General features: G+C 42.5%; 1 protein-coding gene across 1 annotated transcript; it reads right to left on the bottom strand.

Annotated features, from left to right (window-relative positions):
- Positions 1–11,380: 11,380 nt before the first annotated feature.
- LOC103285433 (taste receptor type 2 member 20-like) lies at positions 11,381–12,358 on the bottom strand. The gene has a single exon (XM_008140849.3). It carries the CDS (start codon positions 12,356–12,358, stop codon positions 11,381–11,383), a length of 978 nt encoding a protein of 325 aa, XP_008139071.3.
- Between the last annotated feature and the right edge of the window lie 3,784 nt (positions 12,359–16,142).

The following is a 16,142-nucleotide window of genomic DNA, read 5'->3' as shown; positions in this document are numbered from 1 at the left end:
AAAAAAAAAGCCAAGTCAAAGATTATTGGTCGTGAATCCTTTACTATTCTGACCTTAAGTTCTATTTGCAGCTGATCTTGAATGTGTATAAAATTCTTCTTTCTTTTAAATTCTATGACCAATGCAAAGCAGGAAAGCACCAGGGAATGCTAATGCAAGAGTTCAATGTTTTCTTTATGAAAACATTCTTATTACCCAAACAGCTCAAATTAACTGCTATTCAAATAATGTCCTTGCTGTAGGCTGGAATATATCATAACTGATGTTGTTGTAAAAGCTGAATTCTCATTTGCTAGCATGCAAATATAGACAAATTCTCTTTCATTGATTTGCAATTTTCTTTGTTTAAGCTCTCCATAATTTGTATTCATCAACTTTGTCATTAGGAAAACATAAAAGCCCAGTACATTGAATATACAATGAAAGCTATATTGTTCAATAAAGCTTGGTCATAGATTTGATCATTGAAAGATTCAGAGTGTGCCAGGATCACACACCTATGACATGAGGCTGTAATATATCAAAAAGCTTTTATTTCAGGAGCCTGGGTGCAGACAGGCTGAGTCCAACAAAAAGGTGTCAGTAGAGAGTGCAGGGAGGGGGAAGTCTTTTATTAGCTTCTAGAGGCCAGGCACACAAAATTCGTGCGAGGGTATGGTCCCTAGGCCTGGCCTGTGATCAGGGCCATCTTCTCCAGCTGCTGGCAGCCACCATCACCCAACTGGGGTTCCCCGTTCGCCATCAGGGGGAGGGACCGATAGGTGGTCAGTGCGCCTCATAGCGACTTGTCGAGCAGCCTTTCTTGTTGTTCTGCCACTCCATTGATTTGCATATTACTCTATATATATAGATATAGATATAGATATAGATATAGATATAGATATGTGTTTATATATATATATATATAGATATATATATATATATATAGACTAGGGGCCCAGTGCATGAAATTTGTGCAGTGGCGGGGGAGGGGGTTGTCCCTCAGCTCAGCCTTCACCCTCTCCAATCTGGGACCCCTTGGGGGATATCCAACTGCTGGTGTAGGTATGATTTTGAAGGGATCAGGCATAAACCAGCAGTCAGACATCCCTCTCACAATCCAGGACTGCTGGATCCTAACAATTCGCCTGCCTGCCTGCCTGATTGCCCCTAACTGCTTCTGCCTGCCAGTCTGATCGTCCCCTAACTGCTCCCCTGCTGGCCTGATTGACCCCTCACTGCTCCCCTGCCAGCCCAATCGCCCCCAACTAGCCTCCCCTGCAGACATGCCCCCCCCCCCCCCCCCCGAAACTGCCCTCTTCTGCAGGCCTGGTCCCCACAACTGTCCTCCCCTGCTGGCCATCTTCTGACAATATAGGGGAGGCCATCTTGTGATGATGTGGGGGTGGCCATTTGTGATGACATGGGGGCAGCCATCTTGTGATGACATGGGTGCAGCCATCTTGTGACGATGTGGGGGCAACCATCTTGTGATATGAGGGTGTGAGGGTCAATTTGCATATTACCTCTTTATTATATTGGATGTGCTCCAATCCTTCCACTTCCAAGGAAAGAGGCAAAGGAGGGTTGATGAAAGTGACAAGGGAGGCAGCAGGGTGAACTTTTTTTCAGATAGGGAGGGGAGAGTTTCCTCCTGATGAGGGGCTTCAAAGGACAGCAGCCTACTTCTGCTATCCTCTGTCTCCAGAGACACAATTTCTGATTGGCATCTGGCAGGACAGAGTAGTTGCAGGACTGGGAGTGCCTTTCTGCATGCAGCTCCCTGGAGAGTCTCTTCCAGCCAAGGAAAGCTTTGTTCTAACCATTTCTCCCAGAGCCAGGGCTGCTGGATGGTCTGGGCAGGAGGGCAGAATGGAGGTAGGGCAGAGCAGGGCAGGAAGAAGTATGGGGTAGAAGACTGGGGGGTAGGGGAGAGAGGGTAAAATCTGTGGGGGAGTGCTGGTGCAGAAGGAGAGTTGGGGTCAGCATAGGAAGGTTTGGAGGTACTGGGAGAGTAAGAGGGATCAGCAGATGCCAGAACAGGGGAAAGGGTCTACAGAATCAGGTGGGAGTTTGGGAGGGTGAGTATAGACTAAGTCATTCCCCAGACCCTGCCATCCCAGGTGGCTAGTGGGAGGGATCCATAGTGAGGTGCTGAGCCCCCTACACTTTGTGTCTGAGACTCCAGGGGCAGAAAGGCTGCTGTTTTGATTGGGTATTATTTGCTTCCTTATATTTCATATTGCTGATTTGATTTTCAGTTTTAGCTACTCTACTGTGGATTTCCTATAATACATTATTCATTGAAGTTAATGTACTTATTTCTAACTGATTCTTTTAATATATTCTATCTCCATCTTTATACTTCCTATCTCTTTTTTGAAGTTCTTACTAAGTTCATCTACTCTTTTCCTAAGTTCATTGAGCATCCTTATAACCATTGTTTTGAACACTGCATCTAGTATATTGTTAATCTCCTTTTTGTTTAGTTCTTTTTCTGTTCTTTCATTTGGGACATGTTTCTTTGTTTCCTCCTATTGACTGTGTTTGTTTTTATGTGTTAAGTAGAGCTGCTGTGTCTCTCCCGGGTTTGATAGAATTGCCTTGTGTAGTAGGTGTCCTGTAGGGTCCATGGCACAGCCTCCTTGATTATCCAATCTGGGCACTCCAGAGGATTCCCTGTGTGCACTATATACACCCTTCCATTTAGTTGAGCCTTGATTGTTGTTGGCATGTCAATGGGAGCATGTTGTTGGCATGTTGTTGGCACCTCTAGGCCAATTAGTTGCAAGGACTGGCTGTGACCACAGACCCCTGTTGAGGGTCAGCAATGCTGGGGCCCACCCCGCAGAGCAGGACATATTTCAGCAGGACTCTGGTACCTGCTGAGACTACTCCTTGAGTGTGTCACTTGTGGAGGTGGTTTAGTGGTGGTGCTTCAATGTGGTCTGAACCTGTCCACTGCATGCTCTGGCTCTGGGAACTCTGGAAAGGTACAGGACAAGGTCAGTCACTGCCTGTGTACTTCCAGGAGCCACCTGGCATGAGCCACAATGCAATCTGCAGATGGTTATTACTTGTGTGGCTTGGAGGTGCCCTGCCAAGGCCACGCACAAACTAAGTTCAGCTGCTAGTGCCAGACGTGGGGTCATTTAGCAAGAGGCATGGGGCACGATGATGCTTGTTTGAGAGATTTTCTGAAAATCTGAAGCATTAGCCAAGACAGGCTATTTGTATTTAAAAAAAAAAAAAAGTCACTGAAAACAGCTTGGGTGGACCTGAAAGTTGAGTGAGGAGGGGCTTTACGGAATCACCCAGGCAGAGCAAATAATGTGAGCCAGATTAATGGAGTCTCAGACATGGTAGCTGCCTGGAGGCGGGAGAGCTCATCAAAGGAACAGTGGCCTCTTCTAGCACTCTGTCTGGGAGAAAGCTGCCTTCCCAGCTCCTGCCCAGATGCTGGACAAATAAGTTCCACCCCATATGTCTCTGGTGCCTTTCAAGTTGCTGTCCCAGCACCAGAGCTCAAAGGAAGTTAATTGGAGGAAGTCCAGGTGTGGGCCCTTTAAGAGGAATGTCTGGGACTGTAGAAGCTCTCCATCTCCCTCAGCCTCAATCCTCTGGGTTTTACAGCCAGAAATGTTGGGCACTTCTCCTTCTGGCACTGGAATCCTGGGTTTGGGTACCTCATTTGGAGCTTGGACCCCTTGCTCCTCAGAGGGACCTCTGTAACCGAGATTTCCCTCCTGATTCTTTTCCACCACCTATGGGTATGCGACCAGCCCCTTATGCTTCTCTGTCCCTCCTATGAGTCTCAATGTGGCTTCTTCTTTAATTCCCTGGATGTAGTGCTTCCATTCAACCAAATTTCAGGCTGCTCTGCATGATGGTTGTTCTAGTTGTAATTTTGGTGTGGTTGTGGGAGGATGTGAGTACTACGTTTGCATACACGGCTATCTTAAGGGCATGTGTCTCAGATGTTGTTTTTTTTAAGGTACTGTGTTTGAATCAATGGGGAAATTACCTCTGTATTTTTTCAATGAGTGGTGCTAGCAAAATTTAATATCCACATGCATAAAGTTGAATTTATTTTTTTTCTTTTTTTTTTTAATTTCTTTATTGATTAAGGTGTCACATATTTGTCCTCATCCCCCATTCCCATCCCACACCCCTCCCCATGGATGCCCCAACCCCCTGTTGAACTTAACCATTGGATAGGTTCATATGCATGCACACAAGTCCTTTGGTTGATCTCTCCCCACTCCCCCCACCCTCCCCTATCCTCCCTCTGAGGCCCGATAGTCCGATCGATGCCTCCTTGTTTCTGGTTCTGTTCTTGTTCCTCAGTCTATGTTGTTCATCATTTCCCCTAGATGAGCGAGATCATGTGTCACTAGAGATATACTTATAAGACCTGAATGTGAGACGAGCAATAATAGTTATGCTGACAGGCAAATGAATCAGTCTGTAGTGAGTTTCTTTCTGGACCAACAGTTCTTTTGAGACCCAATTTCAATGTCCACCAGTTCCTTATGTGTACAAGTCAGCACTGACCCCTCAGCTCTGGATGGTGGACAAATGGTGGTAACGGAGGTCCGACTCCCTCTGGTTTGGTCTCGGCCAGACCCAGGGGCACGGCTTCACCCGGACTCAGGGGCATGTGGCCTCACCCAGACCCAGGGGGTGCGTGGCCTCACCTGGGCCCGGGACCCAGCCTCACCCGGATCCAGGAGCACACGGCCTCACCTGGACCCAGGATCTGGCTTCACCCGTACCCAGGGGTGCAAGGCCTCACCCGGACCCAGGGGCGTGAGGCTTCACCTAGACCCAAGGGCGTGTGACCACACCCGAGCCCAGAGGCTCGAAGCCTCGCCCGGACCTGGGTCTCAGCGGGGTTTCGTCTTCTTGATCCCAATTCCTGTTGGTCAATTCCCTCTCAGCAATTCCTTCGGCCATTTTCTCAGAGCTCCAGGACGGCTGCCGCAGAACTCATTGGGTGGCGGGCTCGGCGAAGCTCCGGTGTGCCCGGTGCACGGCGGCGGGCTGGTCCGGTGTCGCTGCATCGGCCCTTGGGTCTGCAGTGGTGGCCGGTCGCCGAGCGTGCGCACCTGGCCGCTTCCGGGGCGTTGAGATTCTTGAAGGACTCGGAGGTCAGCAAGCGCGGAGTCTCCCACCCCATGTCTCCCAGGGGCTCGTCTGTCCGTGCTTGGCAGTGAGTGGAGCAGTCCCCTCAGCCGGAGACCGCCCAGGGAACTGCGCCGAGCACGTTCCAGGCCGCCATTGTGTCGCCTGAGCCGTAGTTCTTAAAGTGTGGACTTTGAGTCACCGGCATCAGCATCATCCCGCGTACCCCTCTCTTTCATTCTAGTTGTAGAGCATCTGCTCAGCCAGCCCTCCGGTGGTTCAGGATGGTGTCTGCTCTGCTCTCCCGTCGTAGTCTCAAAATTGTTGTGGTAGGCAACGATCAGGCTTCCGCCCTATGCCTCCATCTTGGTCCTCCTCTGTATAGTTAAGTCTTGATTGTTGTTGGTGTCACTGGGAGGAATTGTCCTCCAGGCCAATTGGTCCTGAGGACCCTCTTTGTCTATATAGGAAGAGTTGCTGTGCAGGAGACATGTTTATGGGCCAGGTCTTGCGCCTGGCTTCCCAGGGTTTCGCCCTCAACTGGGGTTCAGTGCAGTCGGAGCTGGGGTTCAGCGCAATCTGGAGCTTTTATCTCCTTCCTGCTAGTGAACGCTGGCCAGGCCGTCAGCCGCCCCTTCCTCTTCGGCTCCGTCCTCCCCGCACGCGTGCGTGCTTGTGTCTCCGCCCGTGTCTCCATACCTCAGGCTTTTACAGCTCCTCTGATTATCCTTGTGGTTTTCTCTTTCCTTCTAGTTGTGAGCATTTCAGTCCGCCAGCTTTCCTGTGGTTCTGGATGATGTCCTTTAGTTGTATTTTTGAAATTGTTGTGCCCGGCTGTAGGTTAGGTGTTTAAACTATGCCGCCATCTTGGTTTCCTCCCATAAAGTTGAATTTAGCCTCTTATTTTATACCATATGAAAAAGTTACCTTAAACTTTATTATAAGCCTAAATGGAAGTGCTAAACCAATAAAACTGTTAGAATAAAATGTAGGAGAAAAGTTTTGTAAACTTGGGTTTGGTCAATTTATTAGGTGCAATACCAAAAGCAGGGTGCATAAAATTTAAAAATTAATACATTGAACTATAAAAATTGAAAATTTTTGCTCTGTGAAATAAATATCTGATTTCAAAAATGTAAAACTATACCAATTAAGTCAATGTAATACTGTTGTTTATTATACAAATAGGTCAATGGATAGAAAGAATGTCTAGAACTAGATCCACACATAAATGGCCAGTTCATTTGCAAAAAAGGAACTAAAACAACTCAGTGAGAAATAAAATTCTTTTCAAGAAATGATGCTGGGAAAGTGAATAACAGTATGTAAAAATGAACTTCAACCCTTATTTCACACCATACAATAAAATCAATTTGAGGTCATCATAGACCTAAATATAAAATATAATGTGATAAATTTCCAGAAAAAAATGTATATTTTTGTGATCTGGGAATAAGCAAAGATTTCCTAGCTTGGACACAAACATAAACACACACACACACACACACACAACAACAAAAACAACAAAATTAATAAACTTGCATTCTTGAAAAGACATTGTCAAGAAAATTAAAATTTTGCCATATAATGATATACATATAATTTAGGATTACAATATGAGACAATTTCAAAACTCTCAAAAATCAGCCCAGCCCTCAATGCTATACAGATGTCATACCACTGATGAGAATCACTAATTGCCATAAACATATACATGGCCAAGTTTATTCTGGTTTCAATGTGTGCACTGCCAGTATGTTATTCCTCATTTGAGATAGCAGTGGTGTAAAGACCCTACAGGGGCCTCCATGATTACTGTTCTTTGCTGTTAACACCCTATATATTTTCCTCCCCTTCAGTGTGGGCAGGACCCATGACTTACTTCTAGCCTGCAGAATATGGCAAACATGAAGGGATTTTGCATATAATTAAGATGATAAGTCAACTTGTAACCAAACCCAAGTTCGGCTGGCTGCTGCAATGCAAGCCAAATTCATGAGACAGGAAAGAGGTTTATTCATGTGTGGCAACCTGAGAAGATGGGGGACTCTCATCCTAAAGTTCATCTTAACCTCTCAGTGTAGGAAGAGGTTTTTAGAAGGGAGGAGAGGAAAAACAAAGCAAAGAGGAGGAGCTGTGGAAATGCAGGCAGTGTTCTTCCTCATCCCAATACATATATTCATGGTCAGCATCCTTGAGTTGGCCATCTGGTTATTGTCAGTTGCCTTTCTGCCCCTGGATAGTCGGCATTAGCAGAGGTCTATAGGACAGGCTGCTCCTTACTGCAAAGTATACCAAAAAACTTTTAGCCTTAGCTGGTTTGGCTCAGTGGATAGAGCGTTGCCCATAGACTGAAGGGTCCTGGGTTCAATTCCAGTCAAGGGCACATACCTTGGTTGCAGGCTCAATTCCTGGCCCTGGTAGGGACTTGTGCAGGAGAGACCAATTGATGTGTCTCTCTCACATTGTTCCTCTCTCTCTGACTCTCCCCTCCCTTTCATTCTCTCTAAAAATCAATGGGAAAATATCGTTGAGTGAAGATTAACAAACAAAAAAAAAAGCCTTTCAACATGTTAGCTCTAGTTTTGGCAGAAAAATCAGGTTAGAGTGACAGCCTGGCTTTGACTATTATTATAGTTAACGTGGGTAGCTTTACATAAGTATAGCATATTTATTCTCCATTACATAATTATTTTTAATTAGTTAAAAGAGAGATGCCCCAGAATTGGGTTTGCTAGGCTTATATTTGTATATTTGCCTGTATAAGAATATGCTTCCTCTGGAAAGGTTTACGGTGCTTGTAGATCTGTCCTAGTGAATTTTTGCTATCTGTATTCATTCCATGCTGAAGCTGAAGTGGTACAATCAAGGCAGCAAGTTCTCTGTATGTCTGCATTAAATTTTACAAAACGTCACGAACTATTGTCTGAGTATTAAATCTCACCTACCTCTGGAGAATATTAATAAAATAGATTCTATACTCTCTTCTATGAGTGTCAGTGAAAGATAGGAACGCCATTTCAACACTTCGGCGGGCCTCTGTGGATGAATCACAGTGCAGGTCCTCAGGATATTGGAGCAAAGTCTTGCCATCTTCTGCAGCTAGAGAGACGGCTCTTAGCCTGCAGCTGAACCTTAGTAGAGACAAAACCCTTGAAAATGGACTACCAAGCTACCATGTGACCTGAGCTGCCCATTATGACCTGAGTGTTATCGGACCCACTAAGCCATAAAGGTACACATGCAAAATCATCTAATGGGAGCAGAATACATAAGATCTGACCCAAGCAGGCCCTGACAGCACCAGTAAGTTACATGAAGAAGTGGACCAAATGCCCATGGTCCCCTCTCCTGCTACACTGCCCTTTCTTTTCCAGCCTGCACCGCTGGCCTCATGGAGAGTTCCCTACAATCAGTTGACACAGGAAGAAGAGTCTTGGGCCTGGTTTACAGAAGATTCTCTACAACATGGAGATGCCATCCCTAAGTGGACAGCTGCAGCACTGCAGTCCCTTTCTGGGACATCTTCAAATGACAGCGGTGAAGGGAAATGCTCCTAGTGACAGAATTCTGACCATTGTATCTGGGTGTTCACTTTGCTTTGGAGGAGAAATGGGTAGAGCTGTGATTACATACTGATGCACAGACTGTGGCCAATGGTTTGGCCAGATGTTCAGCAGCTTGGAAGGAACATGATTGGGAAATTAGTGATAAGGCAATTTGAGAAAGAGGTACGTGGACAGACTTCTCTGAATGGGCAAAAATTGTGAAGATATTTTATATGAATGTTCCCAAAGGATGGCGTCAACACAAATTTTAATAAGCAGAGTAGATAAGATAATGTGGTCTGAGGATAACAGTCTTTTCTCAGCCACCTCTGGTATCACCCAATGGGCTCATGTACAACATAACCACAGCAGTAGGAACAAAGTGGTCACTGCTGAATGCCCAATGTGCCAATAGCAGACACCAACACTGAGTCTCAAATATGGCACCATTCTCAGGGGTTAATCACCCAGTTACCGGGTGGACTACTTTCACAATGGAAGAGATGTATGGTTCTAACTGGAAGAGATGCCTGCTCTGCATATGGATTTGCTTTCCCTGAATGCAATGCTTCTGCCAAAACTACCATGCTTACATTTACCCAATCCCTTATCCACCATCAAGGTACTGTATACAAGATTGCTTCTGATCGAGGACCCAACTTCACAGCAGGAAAGATGTGGCAAAGGGGCCACGCTCATGAAATTACTCATCTTAAACATGTTCCCCACCATCCTGAAGCAGCTATCTTAACAGAATGGTATAATGGCTTTTTGAAGACTCAGTAATAGTACCAATTAAGTGGCAATATCTTGCGGAGCTGCAGCAAGGTTCTCCAGGTTACATATGCATGGAATCAGCATGCAATAAATGGTGCTGTCTCTCCAGGAACCAGAATTCACAAGTGCAGGAATGAAGGGATGGGAATGCGAGGGTCACCACTCACTATTGCCCCTAGTAGCCCAGCAGCAAAATTTCTGTTTCCTCTTCCTTGACCTTATGTTCTGGCCTGGAAGTCATTGTATAAAGTGAGGAACAGTTCTTCCAGGAGATACAACAATGATTTTATCAAACTGGAAATAAGACTGCCATCTAGCCATTTTGTACTCCATAGGCCTCTCAATCAACAGGAAAGAAGAGAGCTACTGTGCTGGCTGGGGTAATTGATCTTGGCTCCCAAGGGGTACCCCACTCCCTTAGGCAGTCTCTGTATTACCACATCCTTAGATTCATACTATAAACAATCCTTTGTATTCTTCTTCTACAAATCATCTTCTACGGGGAATCTGAATAAAATACATAAAACCAAGCTCTTAAAGAAAGCCTTTTTACTTTTATTAGTGTTATTTTTGTCTAAACTTTATAAAAGAAATGTTTAGGTAGCAAGGTGGAGCAGGTGATTGGAAATTCAGAGGCCCAAACATGGTTTAGGGTTATACTAAATAAACTGACATCAGGTTTTTACTTTAAAAAAGGTCTTCTAAATTCAAACACAGTGAGAAATGACTTTCCTAACTGCATAGAGAACCATAGCTGCATTAAAACTTCATGATCATTTTGCTTTCTTCTTTATCCCTATTGTAGAACTTGTTTATTTTCTAAGCTTTTACCTATTCTATTAAATCTAATAATCATTACTACTGTTTATTATGCATGTATGTACACAATGTTTTTACTCTTTAATTTCATTACATGCATCTTTTTCCTAACAATTCTTATTACTATCCCTTAACCATGAATTAAGAATTCATGATGGAATAATATCTATACCAAGCATCCATCCTCAATGTGCGAAGTAGAATTGAATATCCTTGGCATCTAAAAGATTGTAGGTTCAAACAAAAAAATCTATACTCACTGTGGTACATATGTGTGGTACTAAATACAATGAAGAAAAACAATGATTTCCTGAGATGAGTTGTCAGTCCTTAAAAATACATCAATATAGATAATAAATTATTCACTTGCAAGATGATAAAATAGAATATGTGAGATACTCATGGCTTCATAATCCTAAGGAATTTCTTACACCATTTTGTAAAACTAGATTGCATGCTTGAAAAAAAATAATATGGCAATCTTTCTGGTATTTTTTATAAATATGCCCACATATGCATTTTTGTGATAAGCTTAGGTAAAAGTTTTTTTAGGTATGTTGTATTGTCAATCATCGAATGAGATACAAGACGCCTTAATGAGCCAATTAATTAGGAGTCATTTATTGCATGCAGCCCAGAGGAAGGTGTCTTTTTCCAAATCTCTGAGCCCCGAAATAGAGGAAGTGTCTCATATTTATACTTTTCAAGCCTCTTTGTTTGCAGATATTACAAATAGCTCAGTGTGAGTTATTGTTACAGAGAGTTGTAAACTTGAGTACATAATGAGTTTGTACTTGGCATAAGAATATGGGAATTATCTATTACATTGGATGGCTAGCTTGTAAGGTCAGACAGTTACGTTTACCCTTTTCTATTATTTGAACTAAAAACAAAGTCATTTTACAGAATAACAGACTGTCTTAAAGTGACAGTTTATAATGACAGAGTTTACAGGACTAGGGACTATCTAACAATAGCAAAGAATTCAAACAGCAGTTTTATACAAGATGGAGGTTATGATGCTTCAGGTATACCTTACCCAAATCTATACACATTAAGAAATGTAGTAGGAAGTACAAAACATTATAGACTCTATCGCTTTGTTTTCTGCCAGAAGAAACAAAGTGTCCCTCTTATTTCTTTTCCTTCAGCCAGCACCTCAGCTGCCACAGAAATGACAGAAAGGCCTGTCTTAACTTTTTGTTCCCCCAAATAAGGATCAATGAGTGGACTGAAGGATGCAGGATTCCAAGAACCTCACAAAGCATGAGAACTAAATTATTCTGCTGAATTATAGACCTCCAAATTGAGATGATTTGAGCGAGGAAATCAATGACAAACAGCAAGAGAAAGGAGATCACAGTTTGCATGGCTCTTATGTGGACCTTGGTGCTGGGATCTTGATTTCCTTTGCCACCGAGCTGCATCTTCTTCAGATGTTTCCACAGGGAAAAGATTAACAGCAGAACAGCTGTCAGAGACATAGTAAAGGGTATGAAGTTTGCAAGCGTGAACACAGTCATACTTGAAAGGTGCATAATGTCCCTCAATTTCGTCTCCCAAGTGATGTTTCCTTCATAATCATTCATTTCCATTTTTGCAACTATGCTTAGCGCTGTAAGATGACAAAGCAAAATGAAGAAACTCCCCCACAGTATCATGATAACCACTCTTTCAGCTCTCCATTTTAGGTGAAGAAATAAAAGACAGGAGAAATTGGCTATCTTGAGCAAATAAAGTATGCTGAGGCTAACAGCAAGCCAGAGACAAAAATGATGGTTTACTATCCATGCAATATAAACCATAAGTCTTACATCTGAACTATAGAAAGGTAGATTAAACACAGTTCCATACCAATTGAATACTATTGTCCAGAGCAAACCAATTCTGGAGACCGCCAGAGCAGTGAGAATTCGATCAGGGCAGGAGATCTTGTGTTTCTTGACCCAGTCAATGCAGTTCACCAGCGCTATGAAGCCATTGGCAACATTTCCTAGAACAAATTCTGTCATCATTAGCATGGAAAATAATTTTTGTAGTAAACTTATCATGTCTTGGGGGGAAACGTCAAGCCTGGAAAAGGTAGTGCCAAACGTAATATTACTGCTCATGATTCCTTTATAACCCAAAGTTGCACCTGCACCTGCTTGGTAAATGTGCAGTGAAGTTCTAATTTTCTTTTAAATTCTGAGATCAATGTCAAGCAGAAAACCACCAAGGTATGCTAAGGTCTGGGTTTAGAGCTTGCTTCACTAAAGACATTGTTCCAGTGATTTAAATGAATTCTTGTTCCCACAGTGAGGAACTTGCTATAGGCTGGAAGATTTCATAGCTGATGTTGAAAGGAGAGCTGAATTCTCATTTGTTAACATGCAAATACAGACAAATTCCCTTTCGTCATTTGGCAATGTTTTGCCTTTCTCACCTTTACATCATTTGAATTAATCAAGTTAAGATGTAAGCTAGTAAAATTTTAAAATCAAATACATAGGATATTCAGTCAATGTCTAAATTGATCATTGGATCTTCATCATCTAGTGATGACCATAATGGCTCATTATTGCTGATGATTTATTTTAACAAAAACATTGGATCCACACAGGAAGACTTAAAGGAACATATCTACTGGTTTACTAAGTGTTTCCTTTCAAAAACGTTCCAGTTTCCCTAGGACCATTAAGAAGGCTAATACTAAAATTGGATGCAGATAACTAATATTCATAAATAGCTTCAATGTTTACAAGCTTATAAATATATACACACCACCTATACATTTCATTTGTTCTCCTGAAAAAGTCTGATGAACAGTAAGATACAAACCATTGTCCTGTAATTTTCAAAATGAAACATATATATTATGAGGTCTTTTAGATTTAAATCTGCTTCTCTTTCATCAGGCTTGTTTTCAGACCATTATTAATATTGGTCAAGCATATATCTCATACTTAGTTTTTTTATAAAGGTAACTCTATTTAGTCTATTTAATATTAACACATTAAATATTTTGTTAAAATATTTGGCAATTTTATAAATATTCCTGAAACGTCATTGTAATTTTGATTGTAAAAGCATTGGGCACAAGGGCTTGGACACATTGCTAGCTTATGAAATTGATTCTATCTACTCAAGAACATGGTATATGCCCACATTTGTTCAGACCCTCCTTTATGTTCTTAAGTACAACTTAATAAATGTTTCAGTAAAATATGATGTAATGTTTCTGAGGTTTATCTCCACACACCTCTTAGTTCTTATTGCCATGAGAAGCCTCTTCCTGGTAATATTTCCTGAGTCTTGGGAGAGCCCCATGCTCTGGGGACTTTTACTCTGCTCTGTGCTTGCACTACGCAGTAAGTCACTTAGCATCTTAGAACTTCAATTCTTCACATGAGCAGTAGTATTATGCACATTTGAGGATCAGTAAGTTCTGAAGTACACAGCTTACCTGGCACTAAAAGGTATAATTTCCTCTTTTTAGTGGCTACCTATTACATATGTCCACTTTTAATTTTATTTCATAGCTTATATTCTTTATTAAAATTTCTCCAAAAGTCACATAAAAGAGATGTTAAACATATATTTATTCAATGAATAAATTAATGAACTACATTAGGAAAACAAGAAAATCAATTTCAAACACAAAGCCCACACATTGAAGGGATTTCTTTGTGAATGTAAGCTATGAGTAAAGACTTCTTCATTTCTATACATAGATTCTATTATATTAAAGATTTAACAGTATTGAACACAGGACATGTGGCCATAATTTTCTCTCCTTTACTCCACCTCTTGAACTCAATTTACTGTAAATGTTTTAGCTACTTACCAGTAAAACAGGGGTATGTGATAACATAAAATATACCAAGACACCAATCTCCCAAAGAGCTTTTTGCAATTAAAAGACAATCATTACTCAAGATTTGGTAGTCTTAAGCATTAAAGTGAAAATAAATTGAAGCACATGTTTGAAAAGTATTGCAAATACAATTTATTTCTAAATAAAAATTAGATATTCCTACTAATAAATATAATTAATAAATTCTTGAATGTGAAACTAATGATTTAAAAAGTTTAATGGAAAGAAAGCAGCTTCATGATTTGAAGGAATCTCTACAAAGTCATTTGTATATTGGGTCCTATTTTTGAGGTAATATATTTAGTGTATGCAATTTTCAATAGTCCATAATTTATTCTTCATTTTCAATCTGAAATCTTAGACATATACTCTAAATTAGGAATATTTTGTGGATAAAATTATAAAGTTCTATTTTTAGTAACTTTGTGTTACATACCTACACATATATCTGATATTTTACAGATTTCTTATTTTAAAATCTGAAAAGATTAAAATTGACACAATTGTAGGGGTACAGACACTCTGCATGTTGCTTACAAGTCCCAAGGGAGACTGGGAGAGTAAACCCCTGGTGAATCAGTGCAAAGCCATCTCCTCATAGGCAGAGGACTACCTTCTGTTTGAAAAACAAAACGGGAAGAGCACAGCATTAAACCAAGCAAGGAGCTCCTCTATACCCAAGGCCCTCAACTGCACAAGTAGTGCATTCAGGAAACCAGTGAACATTCTGGATGACTGGAGGGCATGCGTACATCTGAGTGGCACAAGAGTGAGCTGTTTAGACACAAATGTGTGTGCTTTCTCTGCTTCCCTAGACCAGGGGTCGACCACGGCTCCTGAGCCACATGCTGCTCTTTGGCCCCTTGAGTGTGGCTCTTCAAAAAAATACCACGTGCAGGCGCACACGTACAGCGCCATTGAAACTTCGTGGTCCGCGCGCAGAAGTTGGTTTTCAACCTGGGCGAGTCTATTTTGAAGAAGTGTGGGTGTCGGTTGGTCAGGCGAGAGGAGCCGCGGTTTGCCGACCGCTGCCCTACCAGTGGTCAGCAAACTGCGGCTCGCGAGCCACGTGCGGCTCTTTGGCCCCTTGAGTTTTTAGCAAAGGTTCAGCTTAGGAGTACTCTAATTAAGTTAATGACAATGTACCTACCTATATAGTTTAAGTTTAAAAAATTTGGCTCTCAAAAGAAATTTCAATCCTTGTACTATTGATATTTGGCTCTGTTGACTAATGAGTTTGCCGACCACTGCCCTAGACCATCTCCTAATCATTTGGTCAATACCCTGCCTGAGCCAGATCATCTGTCCCTTTTGTTTTTTTTTTTTTTTTTTTTTTTTTTTTTTTAAATTTCTTTATTGAATAAGGTGTCACATATTTGTCCTCATCCCCCCATTCCCATCCCACCCCTCTCCCCACGCAGGCCCCAATCCCCTGTTGAACTTAACCGTTGGATAGGCTTATATGCATGCATGCAGGTCCTTTGGTTGAACTCTCCCCCTCCCCCCACCCTCCCCCTACCCTCCCCTATCCTCCCTCTGAGGCCCGATAGTCCGATTGATGCCTCCTTACTTCTGGTTCTGTTCTTGTTCCTCAGTCTATGTTGTTCATCATTTCCTCTAGATGAACAAGATCAAATGTCACTAGATATATACTAATAAGAACTGAATGTGAGACGAGCAATAATATTTATGCTGACAGGCAAATGAATCAATCTGTAGCGAGCTTCCCCCTGGACCAACAGTTCTTTTGAGACCCAATTTCGATGACCAGTAGTTCCTTATGTGTACATGTCAGCACTGACCCCTCAGCTCTGGATGGTGGACAAATGGTGGTAATGGAGGTCCGACTCCCTCTGGTTTGGTCTCGGCCGAACCCAGGGGCACGGCGTCACCTGGACTAAGGGGCACGTGGCCTCACCCATACCCAAGGGGCGCGTGGTCTCACCCGGGCCTGGGACCCAGCCTCACCCGGATGGATCCAGGGGCGCACGGCCTCACCCGGACCCAGGATCTGGCTTCACCCGTACCCAGGGACGCTT

This window comes from Eptesicus fuscus, chromosome 7 (genome assembly GCF_027574615.1).
Source record: "Eptesicus fuscus isolate TK198812 chromosome 7, DD_ASM_mEF_20220401, whole genome shotgun sequence".
Lineage (NCBI taxonomy): Eukaryota > Metazoa > Chordata > Mammalia > Chiroptera > Vespertilionidae > Eptesicus > Eptesicus fuscus.
The sequence above is the reverse complement of the archived record's forward strand: the minus strand, read 5'-3'. Positions and strand labels throughout refer to the sequence as shown.